Source organism: Gossypium hirsutum, chromosome A01, assembly GCF_007990345.1.
Source record: "Gossypium hirsutum isolate 1008001.06 chromosome A01, Gossypium_hirsutum_v2.1, whole genome shotgun sequence".
In the NCBI taxonomy this organism is placed as follows: Eukaryota; Viridiplantae; Streptophyta; class Magnoliopsida; order Malvales; family Malvaceae; genus Gossypium; species Gossypium hirsutum.
The window spans coordinates 33970317-33986265 of record NC_053424.1 but is presented as its reverse complement, the minus strand read 5'-3'; the positions used below and the strand labels follow the sequence as shown (position 1 = coordinate 33986265).

The 15949-nt window shown below is 33.2% G+C and overlaps 1 protein-coding gene across 8 annotated transcripts; it reads left to right on the top strand.

The window, feature by feature from the left end:
- The first annotated feature begins 9713 nt into the window (after window positions 1–9713).
- Window positions 9714–11844, top strand: LOC107916969 (glycine-rich RNA-binding protein 4, mitochondrial). 8 transcript variants are annotated; one of them, XM_041105256.1, is made up of 6 exons: window positions 9714–9871; window positions 10041–10243; window positions 10383–10451; window positions 10530–10636; window positions 11283–11348; window positions 11548–11844. In XM_041105256.1, the coding sequence occupies exons 2-5, from the start codon at window positions 10147–10149 to the stop codon at window positions 11331–11333; spliced, it is 324 nt and encodes a 107-aa protein (XP_040961190.1). In that variant the 5' UTR covers window positions 9714–9871; window positions 10041–10146; the 3' UTR covers window positions 11334–11348; window positions 11548–11844. The 8 variants fall into 8 exon arrangements, with proteins under 8 accessions (XP_040961190.1, XP_040961109.1, XP_040961044.1 ...); XM_041105175.1 differs by having other exon boundaries at window positions 10527–10636; XM_016846350.2 differs by having other exon boundaries at window positions 9737–9871; window positions 10034–10243; window positions 10527–10636.
- Window positions 11845–15949: the final 4105 nt, after the last annotated feature.

Below are 15949 nucleotides of genomic sequence, written 5' to 3'. Positions count from 1 at the left end.
ATTACTGGTGGTCCGGAATGGAAAGAGACATCTCTGACTTTGTTTCTAAACGTTTCATCTGTCAGCAAGTTAAAGCTGAACATCAGGTATCATCTGGTTTGTTACAACCGATTATTGTTCCGGAATGGAAATGGGACCGAGTGACAATGGATTTTGTTTTGGGTTTACCCCTGTCTCCGAGAAAGAAAGATGCTATTTGGGTTATAGTTGATCGATTGACGAAATCAGCCAATTTATTCTGGTACGATTTGATTACTCACTAGATAAGTTGGCTGAGTTATACATTTTTTATATTGTGAGATTGCACGATGTGTCATTATATATTGTATCAGATAAAGATCCGAGATTTACATCATGATTCTGGAAGAAGTTGCAAGATGCTCTGGGTACTAAATTGCATTTCAGTATTGATTTTCACCTGTAAACGGATGGTCAATCCAAGCAGATTATTCAGATACTCGAGGATGTGTTAAGATGTTGCATTTTTGAGTTTGAAGGTACGTGGGAATAGTATTTGCCTTTGATTGAATTTGCTTATAATAATAGTTTTTAGTCGAGCATTAAAATGGCACCGTACGAAGCTTTATATGGTTGCAAATGTCGTACACCTTTGTATTGGATGGAGCTCAGCGAAAATAAGATTCATGGGGTTGATTTGATAAAAGAAATGGAATAGAAAGTGAAAGTGATCCTAGATAGTCTGAAAACAGCTTTCGATCGTCAGAAATCTTATGCGGATTTGAAAAGAAAAGACATTTAGTTTAAAATGGAGGACAAAGTGTTTTTGAAAGTATCTCCGTGGAAGAAAATATTTCAGTTCGGTAGAAAATGCAAATTGAGTCTGAGATTCATCGGGCCGTATAAGATTATCGAGCGCATTGGACCGGTAGCATATAGATTGTTGTTGCCACCAGAGTTAGAAAATATCATAATATGTTTCACGTATCGATGCTTCGATGATACAGATCTAACCTATCGCATATAATTTCCCCGTCTGAGATTGAAATTCAGTCTAATATGACTTACGAAGAAAACTCGATCCGTATCTTAGCTCGTGAAGTTAAAGAACTAATAAATAAGATAATTCTGTTAGTGAAAGTGATGTGGCATCGGCATGGTATTGAAGAGGCCACGTGGGAGCCTGAAGATGCTATGAGATAGCAATATCCGAATCTGTTTAACGGTAACATTTTCGGGGATGAAAATCCCTAAGGGGGAGAATTGTAACAGTCCGGTTTAGACCCTAGTCGAAATAGTGGTTTCAGGACCACAAATCCACGTTAGAGAAATGTTTAAATATTATTTCCTGTGTTTATGATGTGTGAATTAGTATGTGTGAAAGTCTCGTACGAAAATTCGAATGTTTGTATGCTTAATTTAATAAAAAGGACCTAATCGCGTAAAATATAAAAGATGTGTGCTAGATGTTAAAAGTGCCTGATTGATTTGGCCTTTTAAGTATGAGGCCCTTATTATGTTAATAGACCATTGAAAGCATGAGTAGACATAAATGGCCTTATGTTTAATGATTTAATAGTTTTATAACAAAGGGTAAAATGAGAATTTAGTTAATATGTTAATAATAAAAAAATGCATGAAAATGGATCATTTTATGTTCGTCCTTGGCCGAAATATAAGAAAAGAAAAGAGAAAAGTTTGCTTAGGGTTCGGCATTTGTGATCTTTGATTAAGGTATGTGTTTTGATCGGTTTTTTATAATTTTTACGTTTTTGTAATTGTTGTTTCGAATACTATCAAACCCATGCCTCAATTTCTAATTTTCATGTTGGTTTTGAAATGTTCTATTGATGAAATTATGAGCTTTTTAAAGTTAGTTATTGATAAATGAAAGTTTGATGTTGGGTTTACATGTTTTGTCTTTAGATTTTTAATGATTTTGAGTAAAATGGACTAAATTATGAAAATGAGAAATTAAGGGACTAAAATGTAAAATAAATGAAATGTGTGGACTAGTATGAGTACTAGGAGAATTCGGCTAAGCTTGTGTACAAGCAAATTATGTGTATTTTGTGATTTTGTGATTTAGGGACTAAAGTGTCGAAATGTGAAAATGTGATGGTTAGTTTGCAAAATGCCCTATTTGTGCGTATATGGATTGGTTTGACTGATTTAGTGAATAAAAGGATTAATTTTGAATACAAATAGATTAAGAAAATGGAATTCGAACTTAGACCGAGGGAAGTCGAAGATTATAGAGTAAACAGTTCGAGTCGACAATTCCCAGTACGAGGTAAGTTCGTACGTAACATATGATATTACAAATATATTTTTGATGCTTGGATTATACACAGATTGTATATATAATTGATTATGGTTGAACACAATGATAAATTAATGGTATTTAACACTAAGAGTGTGATTCAAAATAGCTTCAGCTATATGAGGCACTAAGTGTGCGATACCGAGATAGCTTTGGTTATTTGAGATGGCACTAAGTGTGCGGAATTATTATAGCTTCAGCTAAGTGTGCGGATGTTTAAAGCATTGGTAATCTTCAGAAAGTCTTAAAATTTCCGAACAAGAGGTGAGAATGAAAATGAATGAATTTGGGAAGGTTTAGGTACGTATGATACCTATGTGGTAGATGGTATTATTCTTATAAAGTTCATTGAATTGGTAAGAAAATATGGATCGTGTTGGCATAAAATTGATAGATGAATTGAGAATTTATAAGTACTTATGTGTTGTTGTTTTATATTTTATATACTGTTGATGATTTTTGGTACGAGCTTACTAAGCTTTTGGAAGCTTACTTTATGTGTGTTTGCATTGTTTTTTAGATATTGAAGCTACTGTGAGCTCGGGGATCGTCAAGGATCATCACCACACTATCGAATCTCATTTTGGTACTTTGAAAATGTATATATTAAAGTATGGCATGTATAGGCTAGAAGTGTTTAGATTATGTTTTGTGATTGTATATATATTTAGTCATGTGATATGGCTTGGTATGGATGTGATTATGATATGGTTTTAGTATATAAATTATGAGGCAATATTATATATTTGGTGTGTTTATGTATGAATATAAGAAATGGTAAGATTGGTAAACTTTTGGCATGTGTTAGCTATGGTGATTCATAAGTTTTGATCATAAAATTGATACATATGTTTGGTACGATTTTATATTTGTATTGATTTGGTTGATGTATTGAGATAGAAATTTGGTTGGCAATGTTATATCATGAATGGATTATGTCTTGGTTGTGAATTGGTCATAAAATGTTGTGCAAATATGTTTGGTTTGGTGCTTATAGGTTTGACCCAATTGGGGTGGCAAGTTGGCTATTCAAATGGCCTATTTTTGTCCACACGGGTAGAGACATGGGTGTGTGTCTCAGCCGTGTGCGACACACAGCTATGTTGCACAATCGTGTGTCCCCTGGGGTACCCTACAATTGTAAGTCAGGCTCGAGCTCGGCCAAGGCACACGAGCATGTGGCTAGACGTGTGGCCCAAGTTAGATTCGACCACAGCCAATGTACACAGGCGTGTCTTATGGCCATGTGAGCAAGTCAGTAGGTATGCCTTTTTTGACACAGTCTAGACACACGGGCATGTCTAATACCGCTTAAGGCACACGGCCTGCTCACATGGGCGTGTGACCTGTACTTGTTTGAAAAATATTTAGATTTTGGAGAAAATTTGTATGTGTTCGGTTTAGTCCCGAACCCTTTCTAATACATGTTTAAAGTCTCGATGATCTATATAAGGAAATCTATATTGATGATTGATCTTTAATACTTCGATGCTTATGAAATGAATGCTAATGTTCAGATTTTGTCTGGTAATGCCTTTAGTCTTAGTCGAGTGACGGATACGGGTTAGGGGTGTTACAGAGGAAAAACTCAACATGTTCGATCTGGGAATGCGCCATCTAAAGGTAGACTATCGAAGAGCAGTGGAAATGCGAGAATTAGTAGAAGTGAACAAAAGACTCTGCTATTTGGTCAGTGGCATGAGCACCAGCGAGGGCTTATGTGATTCGCGCTCAGGAGGATGCTACAACATCTGATGTGATTGATGGTACTTTTTCTTTTTTCGATGTTACCATTTATGCTTTGAGTGTCCTGGGGTCAACACATTTGTACATATGCACTACATTAGTAATAGATAAAAAAATACCAGTAGAGTAAACTGAGTTTGTAGCCAAAGTAAATAATTTGTTAGGTCAGTATGTGTTAGTTGATAAAGTTTGTAGGACTTGTCCACTGAAAATTCGGGATTGCAACTTTCTAGCTGATTTGATGCTATTGTTTTTTGATGAATTTGATGTGATTCTCTGCATAGATTGGTTGACTTTACATGATGCGGTTGTGAACTGTAGACGAAAGCAGATTGTTCTGAAATGTCAGAATGGTGAAACATTCAGGGTTGAATCAGATAGATTTGATAGTGTCACCAATATTATTTCTGCTTTGATAGCTTAGAATTTTGTTCGAAAAGGTGTGAGGCGTATTTAACATATATTCTAGGTACTAGAGCTTTAGAATCGAAGTTGGAATCTGTTTCGACTGTTTGTGATTTCACAGATGTATTTCCAGAAGAATTGCCAGGGTTACTACCAGTTAGAGAAGTTTAATTTGCTATTGAATTAGTACCAAGATCTTCTCCAATATTGATTGCTCTGTATAGAATGGCATCGATGGAGTTATAAGAATTAAATGCACAGTTGCAAGAGCTAACAAATAGAGGTTTTGTTCGGCCTAGTGTTTCTCCTTGGGGTGCGCCTATGTTATTTGTTAAGAAAAAGGACGAATCGATGCGTTTATGTATTGATTACTGGCAGCTTAATAAAGTCACAATCAAGAATAAGTATATGTTACCTCGTATTGATGATTTATTTGATCAGTTGAAAGGTGCAATAGTATTTTCAAATATTGATCTCTGTTTTGTATATTACCAGTTGCGAGTTAAGGATTTAGATGTGTCGAAAATAGCTTTTAGAACTAGGTATGGATATTATGAATTTTTAGTTATGACATTTGGTTTAACAAATGCACCTGTTGTGTCTATGGACTTGATGAACAGAATACTTCGGTCATATTTAGACAAGCTTGTTCTTGTTTTTATCTATGATATTTTGATTTATTTGTAATATGAGATTGAGCATGCCCAGCATTCGAGAATAATATTTTAGATTTTGCACGATAAATAATTATTGGCAAAATTTAGCAAATGCGAGTTTTGGCTTTGATAAGTTAGATTTTTGGGTCACATGGTATCGATAGATGGCAATACGAGTGGATCTAAGTAAGATATCAACTATTTTGGACTGGAAGCCTCCAAAAAATGTCACTGAAATTAGAATTTTTTTGGGTTTCGTCGAGTATTATAGACGCTTCATTAAAAGTTTTTCGATGATCGCTTCTCCGTTGACGAAGTTACTTCAGAAAGATGTAAAGTTTGTCTGGTCAGATAAATGTCAATAAAGTTTTAAACAGTTGAAAGTGTTGTTAACTAAAGCTCCTGTGTTAATTCAACTTGAGTCTGGCAAAGAATTTGTGATTTATAGCGATGCTTCACTTAGCGGTTTAGGTTGTGTTTTAATACAAGAAGACAAAGTTGTAGCTTATGCTTCCCGCCAGTTGAAACCTTACGAGAGAAATTATTCGCCTCATAATTTGGAATTTGCAACCATTATGTTTGCTTTCATAATTTGGCGACATTATTTATTCGGAGAAAAATGTCACATTTTTATGGATCACAAAAGCTTGGAGTATTTGATGTCACAAAAAGAAATGAATTTGCGACATCATAGGTGATTGGAGTTGTTAAAAGATTATGATTTGATTATCGACTATCACCTGGGAAATGCTAATGTAGTTGTGGATGCTTTGAGTCAAAAATCATTATTTACTTTTAGAGCTTTGAACACTCGTTTGACATTTGTTGATGAAAATTCCATTTTAGTTGAATTAAAAGCTAAATCAATGCTCCTGCAACAGATCCGCGAAGCTCAGAAAAATTATCCTGATTTGGTTGCTAAATGAGAACATATTAGTAAGTTATCGGATTCAAAATTTCATGTTGATACTAATGATAGTTTATATTTTCGAAACATGTTATGTGTTTTAAAAAATTCTGAAGTTAAACAGAAGATTTTGCAAGAAGCTCATAGTAGTAGTTACTCAATTCATCTCGGTAGTAATAAAATGTACGGTGACTTAAAACAGATGTACTGGTGGCTAGGTATGAAACAAGACATCTTAGAATCTATATCAAAATGTTTAATTTGTCAGCAAGTTAAAGTTGAGCATCTGATACCTTTTAAATTGCTACAACCTGTTATGATTCCATAGTAGAAGTGGGAACCGGTTACCATGGATTTCATGTCAGGGTTATCGTTATCTCCAAGAAAGAGAGATGTCATTTGGGTTATTGTAGATCGTTTGACTAAATCTGCATATTTCATTTTGGTACGTACGGATTATTCATTTGAGAAGTTGGCAGGGTTATATGTTTTCGAGATAGTTAGACTACATGGTGTGCCATTGTCGATTATCTCTGATCGGGATCAGTGATTTACTTCTAGATTTTAGAGTAAATTAAATGAAGCTTTGGGAACTAAATTACGTTTCAGTACAGCGTTTCACCTGTAGAGAGATGACTAGTCAGAGCGAGTGATTCAAATACTCAAGAATATGCTCCGTTGTTGTATTATTGAATTTGAAGGTACCTGGAAAAATTTCTTTTGTTTGTTGAATTCGCGTCTAATAACAATTACCATACAGGTATTAAAATGGCCCCATACAAAGCTTTGTATGGTCGGAGGTGTAAAACACTATTGTACTGGACAAATTGAGTGAGAAAAAGCTTTTGGGAATCGATTTAATCCGTGAGACCAAAGAAAAAGTGAAAGTGATACGATATTGTTTGAAAACTGCTTTCGATCGTCATAAATCATATATTGATTTGAAAAGAAAAGACATCGAATTTCAAGTTGGCGATAGAGTATTTTTTAAAGTATTGGCTTCTCCGTTTTGGCTGAAAAGGAAAGCTTAGTTCGCATTTCATTGGTCTGTATGAAGTTATTGAGAGAATTGGGTTGGTAGCTTATCATTTGGTGTTACCATCAGAATTAGAGAAAATTCATAATAATTTCCATGTATGAATGTTAAAATGGTACAGACCTTTCCCTCACATGTGCTTTTTCCAGTTGATGTAGAGATACAACCTAACATGTTGTATGGTGAGGAACCAATTAAAATTTTGGCTTGGGAAGTTAAAGAGTTAAGAAATAAACGTGGGGCATTAGTTAAGGTTCTTTGGCACTGTCACGGAGTTGAGGAAGCTACCTGGGAACCGGAAGAGTCTATGAGAATGCAATATCTAAACCTATTCTCTAGTAAGATTTTCGGGGACGAAAATTCCTTTAAGGGGAGTTGTAACAGCTCGTTTTCAGTAGTGTCGGAAACAATGGTTTTGGGACCACAATTCTGATAAATAAGTTTGTAACTATTATTTATTTAATATTTTTAAGTATTTATTAAGGTTATATTAAAATTTGGTTAAGAAATTTTAAGGTTTAAATAGTTAATTAAGTAAAAAAAAACTAAATTATAAAAGATGCAAAAGTTGATGTTTATTAGTTAAATGAGTTAAATAGATATGGAAAAGAATATTAACGGACTTAATGGGCAAAAATACCATGTCTTTAGTTGGTGGATAAATATGGATTGGTTTTGATGTAATTTTAATGATTTTAAAAAGTTAAGTTAGTAAATAAGTAATTTGAAATTAAATTAAAAGATATAAAAATAGTACCATCATCTTCTTCTTCCTTTTCTTTTTGTCTTACAAACCGAAAACCATTGTAGAGAAGTAAAGCTTTCTGCTATGGTGTTTTTCTTTGCATGGCATGTTTTTTAGTTCCATTTTTAATATGTTTATTTTTTGTTCTCATTTTAGCTTAATCTAACTAACTTGGGGGTCAGTTTGTAAAATTGTTAAAATTTTAGGGACTTTCCATGAATGAATGTAAGTGTTGTGAATTTAGTTGATAGATTATTAAGGATGGTAGTTAAATATAAGTATTTTGTTAAGTGATTTTTGATAATTTTATGTTCAAGGACCTATTTGAGAAAATAGTGAAATTCAATGAAAATAGGTTGAATTGATGAAAGAAATGGTTTGTAATGGACCCAAGGAAAAATAGGCTAGCTTGGTTTTTCATTGATTGTGGTTAATTCGTGAGTTTCAGGTTTAGGGACTAAATTGTATAAAGGTTAAAAGGTTAGGATAATTTTGTATATTATTAATAAAAAGGGTTTATAAGTATAAATTAATTATATAATTTCTAGAATTGGATTAATTAAACAAGAATATTTATGTAGATCAAGAAACAACTTAAACGGACATATATCAAGAAAAAGTTAAGGTTTCGAAGTAGTCGTCGACTCTGTTTTTGCAACTGTTATAGTTGAGGTAAGTTTTTATAAAGATTTAACTTATTAATTGAATTTGAACGTTGTATTTCTTTTTAAATATTATACTATGAATAACTTAGATTGATAGTTGTACAATGTTTTTAAATACATATCGGTGACACAACAAAACATAGAAAGGGAATGGAAATAAAGAGAGAAGATTGGAGGAAGCCACTTCGGCAATTTAATTTTTTTTATATTTCAAATTTTATCTATAATTTTTATTATTTTTATAATTCTTTATAAAATTTTAGTAATTTATATAATTTTACTATAGTTTTCTAAAATTTTTATAATACCGTGTAAGTAAAAAATTTAATAATTTTATATCACCATATCAACGAGATAAATTATATGGTTCTTATCATATTTGTTTTTTTTTTTTGATATAATATCTAAAACTATCCATAGTCCTTTCCAACCCTTAAATAGGAGGATAATGCGCTTCAGCATACTTGAACTTACATCATTTGCAATGGTAACAATGCCAATATCAATCAAGCTAATACTCAATTTATATTCTTTATATCCATTTTATTGTTTATATTCAAGGTTTATTGTTATTTCTTCTAATAATAACATTTCCAATATTCGAATCTACAATCCCCCTTAAGAGTGTAATTTATCTTATCACTACACCCATAGCTTGTTCGTTAAACATTAAATATAGGGGTATTCAAACAGTTTATTCGATTAATACCTGAACCGAATTACTATTAATCGAATTATCTAAAATGTAAGAATATTTAATCGTTAACCGAACCGAATTTTTTTTTCAAATACATTAACTGAACTGAAGTATTTCAGTTAATTCGGTAAGTTAACTGAATTAATCGAAATTTATATGTTTTTATCTTTTAGTTAAAATAAGTATAAAACATATAAAAAAATACATTACTAATGTTCATTTTCTTTTATTTAATAGTTCAAAGAACTTTAAATGGAGGTGAAAACAACAAATAAAATATTAGAAACACTACATAAGTTTTGAAAGTTAACAACCAAACACTACATAAGTCATGAAAACAATAAATATTTTGGTTAATTGGTTAATTGGTTAATTCGATTAATTACCTAGTTTCAAATTGAAATTAGCCAACAACTGAAATTCTAAAAGATAATTAACTGACTTCCAACCGAACTGTGAACACCCTTAATTAAATACACTAAATTCCTAGTTGAAAAAAAAACTCAAGTTTATACAATATAAAAAGAGGCTTCAAAGCAGGACCCATCAACGCCTCTTACACGGCCCATGTAGATAATGTTGAGTTTATTGGGCTATTTTGTCATGCTTCTGTCTCCCCAGCACCAGCCCTAGAAACAATCCGTCTTCTTCGCTCTGCCCGTCATAAAAATCATGTCCAAACCTTAACTCGCCTTCTTATCTATCCACGCGCGGCAGCTATTTTTCCTTCCAGGTAACAATCTTTATTGGCGGTGAAATCTAGATAAAATCAATCTTGTTTGTTTGGAAGGATGGATGAAGTGGGTTTTTTAGGGAACTGGAGTCATGTTCCGTTTCAATCCATTTCCTCCCCCTTTGGGCTTTCTCATTTATGTTCAAAATTGGTAATAATAAGTTTGCAGGCCAGATATTTGATGGAATGCTTATGAAAGTTTAATTCTCAACTTGGTCGTTGAGTTCCTACTTGTCAGCTCTCGACCGCATCGTCAGATTGAATCATATGAAGTAATGCAGGCTATAAATGGGATGATTCGTGTTCTTCATAAAAACCCATTAGCTAGATCACTCTGGGCTCGCAATTCTTGCTCAAAATTATTCGTTGGAGGTCACAAAATTCTTTCTCTTTTCTTTTTCCTTAGTATTTAACCTGCGATATTTTTTTGAGTCTATGTTGAGAACTATCGCAAGAAATTAGCTTATTTTACCATTATATAATTGATTTGCGATAAGTTTATTAATTGCAGGGCTTTCATATGATACCAATGAGACTGCTTTGAAGAATGCTTTTGAAAAATATGGTGAAATCATTGAAGGTAAATTTCTTGGATACTTGTTTATTTTGACAAGAATTTGTGCTTTCCGACATTAAGAACATGTTGGGGGTTTAGCAGTTCGAGTCATCGCTCATCACGTGAGTGGGAAATCGAGAGGGTTTGGATTTGTGCGATTCACTTCTGAAGCTTCAGCCAATGTAGCTTTTAAGGAAATGCATTCCAAGGTGTGTTTCAAGTAATTAATTCATTAACTCTAGGTTAAATTCTGCTATTAGTGCCGGTTCTTTGTGAAAGCTATGGATTTAGTCCCTGAACTTTTATTTGATCAATTTTAGTCCTGTACTTTTCAAATTTTGAAATTTTAATCTTGATCCCAACAATAGCAGAAATTTGTTTGGTTAAATTCAACTATTAGTCCTGTACTATTTATACAATTGTAGGTTTGGTCTGTTTTCTCCAATTGGATTATTTTAGGTTCCTATACTTTTCGATTTTTGAAAATTTGGTCTTTAACGCAAATGACTGTTGTTAATCCATTAACTAAGTTTTTAGTAAGTAATACATGGAAATAATAAGCTGAGGTGATATTACAGATATGATAATATGTTTGGCACATCATATTTTGAAAGTAGTGGAACTTAAATTTAACAATTATTATTTGGTAAGGATCAAAATTTTAAAATTTGGAAAGTACATTGGACAAAAAAGGACCAAAAAAAAGTACAAGGATTAAATCCATAACTTTTACTGAATACAGGGAATAATAGCAAAATTTAACCATTAACTGTATTATAACTATTACCTCGTATATTTGTAATAAAGAAGCAATTGGGTTTTGATGTATTTTTTACGTATCATGGTTGTTTCTAGGAACTGGATGGTAGAAATATTCGAGTTGAATTCGCACGCAAGAACTGTTGATGTTTCTCATTAGAGGTTCGGTTTCTTCCATGGCGATAGTTGTTGGTTTTCATTTGTTAAATTTAATCGAATATCTTTAGAGAAAATTTGCATTTTATACTTTTAGATCCTTGTAACTCTTTAGAAACGAAATAGATCTCTCGACCAATTAGTTAATGCTTGAATGATCTAACTGCATTGTGATGTTCTAGACATAGCTCATGTATTGTTTTAGTGTAGGCAATGGCCGGTGACAGTGGTTCCGGGTTGACTGACGCGCTCTGCTACATCTCGGATCTGACAATAAACGCAAGTGCATATGCCACCACTGAGCTTGTCCAATTCTGGTCCAACACCGACGAACCAGCAACAATTTTGGCCTTCCGACATTCCAACCTCCACCAGCTCATGCTCAAAACCATCACATGATGCCTCCTGTGTTTTGGAAACTATTTTACTCCTTAACGAGAATAAATAACAGATTCGTATCTCGAAACTTATCTCAAATAGATTCAATCACAAGATTAATTAAGACCTGCTGGTGCTTTTTCTTTCGTTTCTTTTTTTTTTCTTTAAAATAAATGGAGCTTCAACTCAAGCAAAAACAAAAGGAACTGGAACGTAGATGAAGAAATTAATGAGAGTTTTCTTTTCCCTTTTTCAAAGTCGAAATGAACAAGAATTAAGTTCTTTTTTCTTTTTTTTCAATTGAAAGAAAACAAAAGAGAAAGGGATTAAAGAAATAAAGCAGAAATCAAAGGGGGGAAAAGAAACCGAAAGAGCAGCTTCCAATTTTTGCTGAGAGAAATATATGTAGAAAATGGTTGCAATGGGGGAATCGTAAACAAAGATGAGAAGATGAAGAGCTAAGAAACAATGTATACTGGAAACTTAAATGCTAGTTCTTATACCCACTTTGATAAGGGACTTAACGAGGATCCTCCATAGGGGATGGTTTGTAAAAGTAACCTTCAGTTGAGTACGCCATGTAACGACCCTTAGGTAGAAACATTCTTGACCTTCTGTGAATCCTACTTTAACTACCTTTAAAATGATCTGTTACGGATCCTTTTTGGGGACCTTTGAGGAACCACTAAGGCACAACAACCTCGTACAACTTCAATAAGCAGAATATTAGAGCAAGACCTTACAGTACCAGATATGGCGACTATTGACCTGTAATGGCCTTGCCACCTAGTCAATCACATGAGAAAGTCTACTCTTCATATTGTCGACTACGTAGCGCAACAAGACAAGGGGACAATCCTTATATATAACCCAAACCTCAAGAGATAAAAGATCCCCCTTCTTCCTCCAAAAAAAACCTAATTACTTTCCCTAACCTTCTCCTCTTCAGCCTCCTACTCTGGCTTTCCACTTGTCACAGGTGAACCTCCCTACTATCTTTATCACCTTCTCTTTATTTCCTCCCTTATTGAAACTTTGTATCCAAAATTAGTGTGGTAAGCATGGACCAAACCACAATGGCTCATTATTCCACTGTTGTCACTAAAAACATTTCAAACCAAAACCTGGAGCTCCTTTCGACCCAAACACAAACTTAGCAACCTGCATAGGTTACTCAGCAACAACTCCTCAACCTTGACCAACAATAAAACACCCAACACCAATCTCAATCTTCACTACGTACCTCTTCCATTCTCTCTTGTGATACTCACATTTATCCACCAAATTACCATTTCCCAACTCTGCCTAACCCCCCCATGATAACACCAACACTCCTCTCAACTAGCCAACCTTTCAAAACAATAGTTCATTGAGATGCAAAAGAAGATGAGCCTCCTTGAAACTAACTTCCAAAGTAGCAACGACTCTATCGAAAACAATAGGAATGTCAACGCTTGTTGGATAAAAAAATGCAACAAATGAGCAGATCATCGAGGAGCTTAGGGCTGGTAAAGACCCTACTAGACCTAACTAACCAGGGCAAGAGGAAGAAACTACCCAGTCCTTTCTCCAAAGGTAATAAAACTAGCGATCACCAAATAACCCCCAGCACTAACCTTAAGATAACCCCTATCCAAAAAACTCCCAAAACAAGGGTCTTCGTGGCCGAAATGATTCCTTGGAGGAACAAATGCAGGTACTAAGAAGAGAGTTACAATAAGAATTTCAAAGTGCTAAACTTGGTGAGTCTTTATGAAACTATGCCAATGAACTCTTATCAACAATAGTTTTGGCATATAATGTAACACCTTTAACCCGTATCCGTCATCGGAATAGGGTTACGGAGCATTACCAGACTAATCTCATAAACAATCATACATTTCATATTCATTTCTCATATCCAAACAAAAGTCATTCAAATTCAATCGTATAGTCCCTAACACGAGCCCTCAGGGCTTAAAAAAACATTAGAAGTTGTTTAGGACTAAATCGAGTACTTAAGAAATTTTTAGAAAAAATAATTCTCAATTTAATCCCTATTTGACATTTTCAACCAAAATCACTTTACAAAACTTGTTTATCTAACAACAACCATTTATTTTCTACCACCAAACATCAAAACACATACACATTCATCAATGGTAAAACCCTAATACTTTAACAGTTTCACAAATTAGTCCCTGGGCTAGCTAAATTAAGTTACAACGACTCCAAAAACATAGAAATTATTAAAAATGGGACAAATTTCACTTACACGCAAGCTTGATAATAGACTGAATGCTTCAAGCCCTAGTTATCGCTTTCATTACTTCAAATTTTGGTGGAGGTTTAAGATGGATGAAAGAAATTAGATTTTGTTATATTAATCTTAACCTTAATTACTTATTTACCATTATAACCTTTAAAAACATTAATAATTTCAAATAAACCAATCCCATAAATGTCCACTATACCATCCAAGTACTCATACATTTAAGTTCTATAGCCATTTAGTGCCTTTAACTTATAGAATTTTATTTTTTTACCTTTTTCGATTTAGTCCTTTTTACTAAATTAAGCATGCAAACTTCAAAATTTCTTAACGAAATTTTTATACTACCTTGCTAACATACTGTAGACATTAAAATAATTATAAGATAAATATTTTCACATCGGATTTGTGGTCCCGAAACCACTGTTTCGATTTCACTGAAAACGGGCTATTACACATAACTTTCCCTCTTCCTTCAAATTTCCCAAGGTATTTGTTAAATTAAGCTTTATTTGATAAATTTTGATATAACAAATAAAGTTTTTTTGAACAAAGAATTGACAAATTTTAAAGTAAAAATCCATTTCAAAATCCTTTTAAACTTCAAATACTTTAAACACTTAGAAAATATTTTGGAGAAATTAAAAAACTTTTGAAATTGTTTTTAATCTAGGGGAAAATTGCTCAAAACAAACAAAAAGTATCGATACTTTTCATTAAGTATCAATACATTTTTTCAGTATAGATACAAAATTGACATTCTGACTTAGGGGTAAAATTTGAGCAAAAATATTAAGTATCGATACTTATAAAAAATTTCTCAATACCCTCCCCTAGTATCGAGACTTAACCCTAGTATCAATACCTATAAAAGATTATCGATACCTTGAATCAAGTATCGATAAATTTCATCATGTATCGATGTAAACAGGGTTAACGATCACTAAATTCATGCATTAAATGCTAATAGTACCAATACCTATAAAAAATTATCGATACCTGATATTGCAGGTGACAAATGCACTGGTATTTTTATCCCCAACTGCTTTATTCAATATCACAACAACCACAACGGTTGGAAATCAATTTGGGACTATAAATACCAGCTTTCAAAGGATCAACAATAAGAAGAGAGATAAAAAAGCTTAAAGTGCCATTCTATCAACCTTATAGCTCAAATTTTTCATATGTTTTGTATATGCACTTGTGAGCATTAATTGTTTTCATTCAATTTAAGTGTTTTTCTTTGTCTTTGTACTTAATTGGCAAACACTCTAATCTTGTAAGGATTATTTATTTGTTTACTTGTTTGTTTCTTTTTTAGAGGGTTTGTGTCTTAAGATTTGTGTAAAAATATTAAAGAAGTTGTAAGGTTAAACATTTCCTCAAAGGTTGATCGACTTAGTGAATTTGGGAAAATCCTTAGTTATGGAAAGGTAAGGTAGTGAAGTAGGCAATTGGATTTGAACCACTATAAATCCTTATGTTCATTGTTCCATTATTTTCTCTTTGCTTCTACATTTTTTAAAGAAAAGGCCAATTCACCCTCTTCTTAGCTAATCTGGTTGAGTTATCAAGCTAACATTATCTTATGGGGTCAGGGAGACTCTAAAGATCATTTGACTCATTACAACAACAACATGAATATCTTGAGTGCCTTGGAATAAGTCAAGTGTAGGGTATTCTCTATGACCCTAACCCATACAACTCAGTTTGGTACTTATCATTGTCAATTCACACATTTGATAGTTAGCCAACATGTTCATGAGTAGATTCTTGACTAATAAAACCCTTTAGTAATCCCTAACTTATCTCATGTCCATTCTCTAGAAGATGGAGAATCCTTTTGGAATTTCGTTCAAAGATTCAACACTCTCACCATGATTAAAATAGCCTTAAGTCTTGAGACAAAATGAACAAATTTGTACATAGGGGAAATTTTTGGGTACATGTCTCGAGACATATCATGGGTGTCTAG

Coding starts and splice junctions, on each gene's coding strand:
- LOC107916969 (XM_016846347.2), top strand. CDS start 10,147: ATGCAGGCTATAAATGGGATGATTCGTGTTCTTCATAAAAACCCATTA. Junction 10,244..10,382: donor CTCAAAATTATTCGTTGGAG/GTCACAAAATTC, acceptor TATTAATTGCAG/GGCTTTCATATGATACCAAT. Junction 10,452..10,526: donor ATATGGTGAAATCATTGAAG/GTAAATTTCTTG, acceptor TTGGGGGTTTAG/CAGTTCGAGTCATCGCTCAT.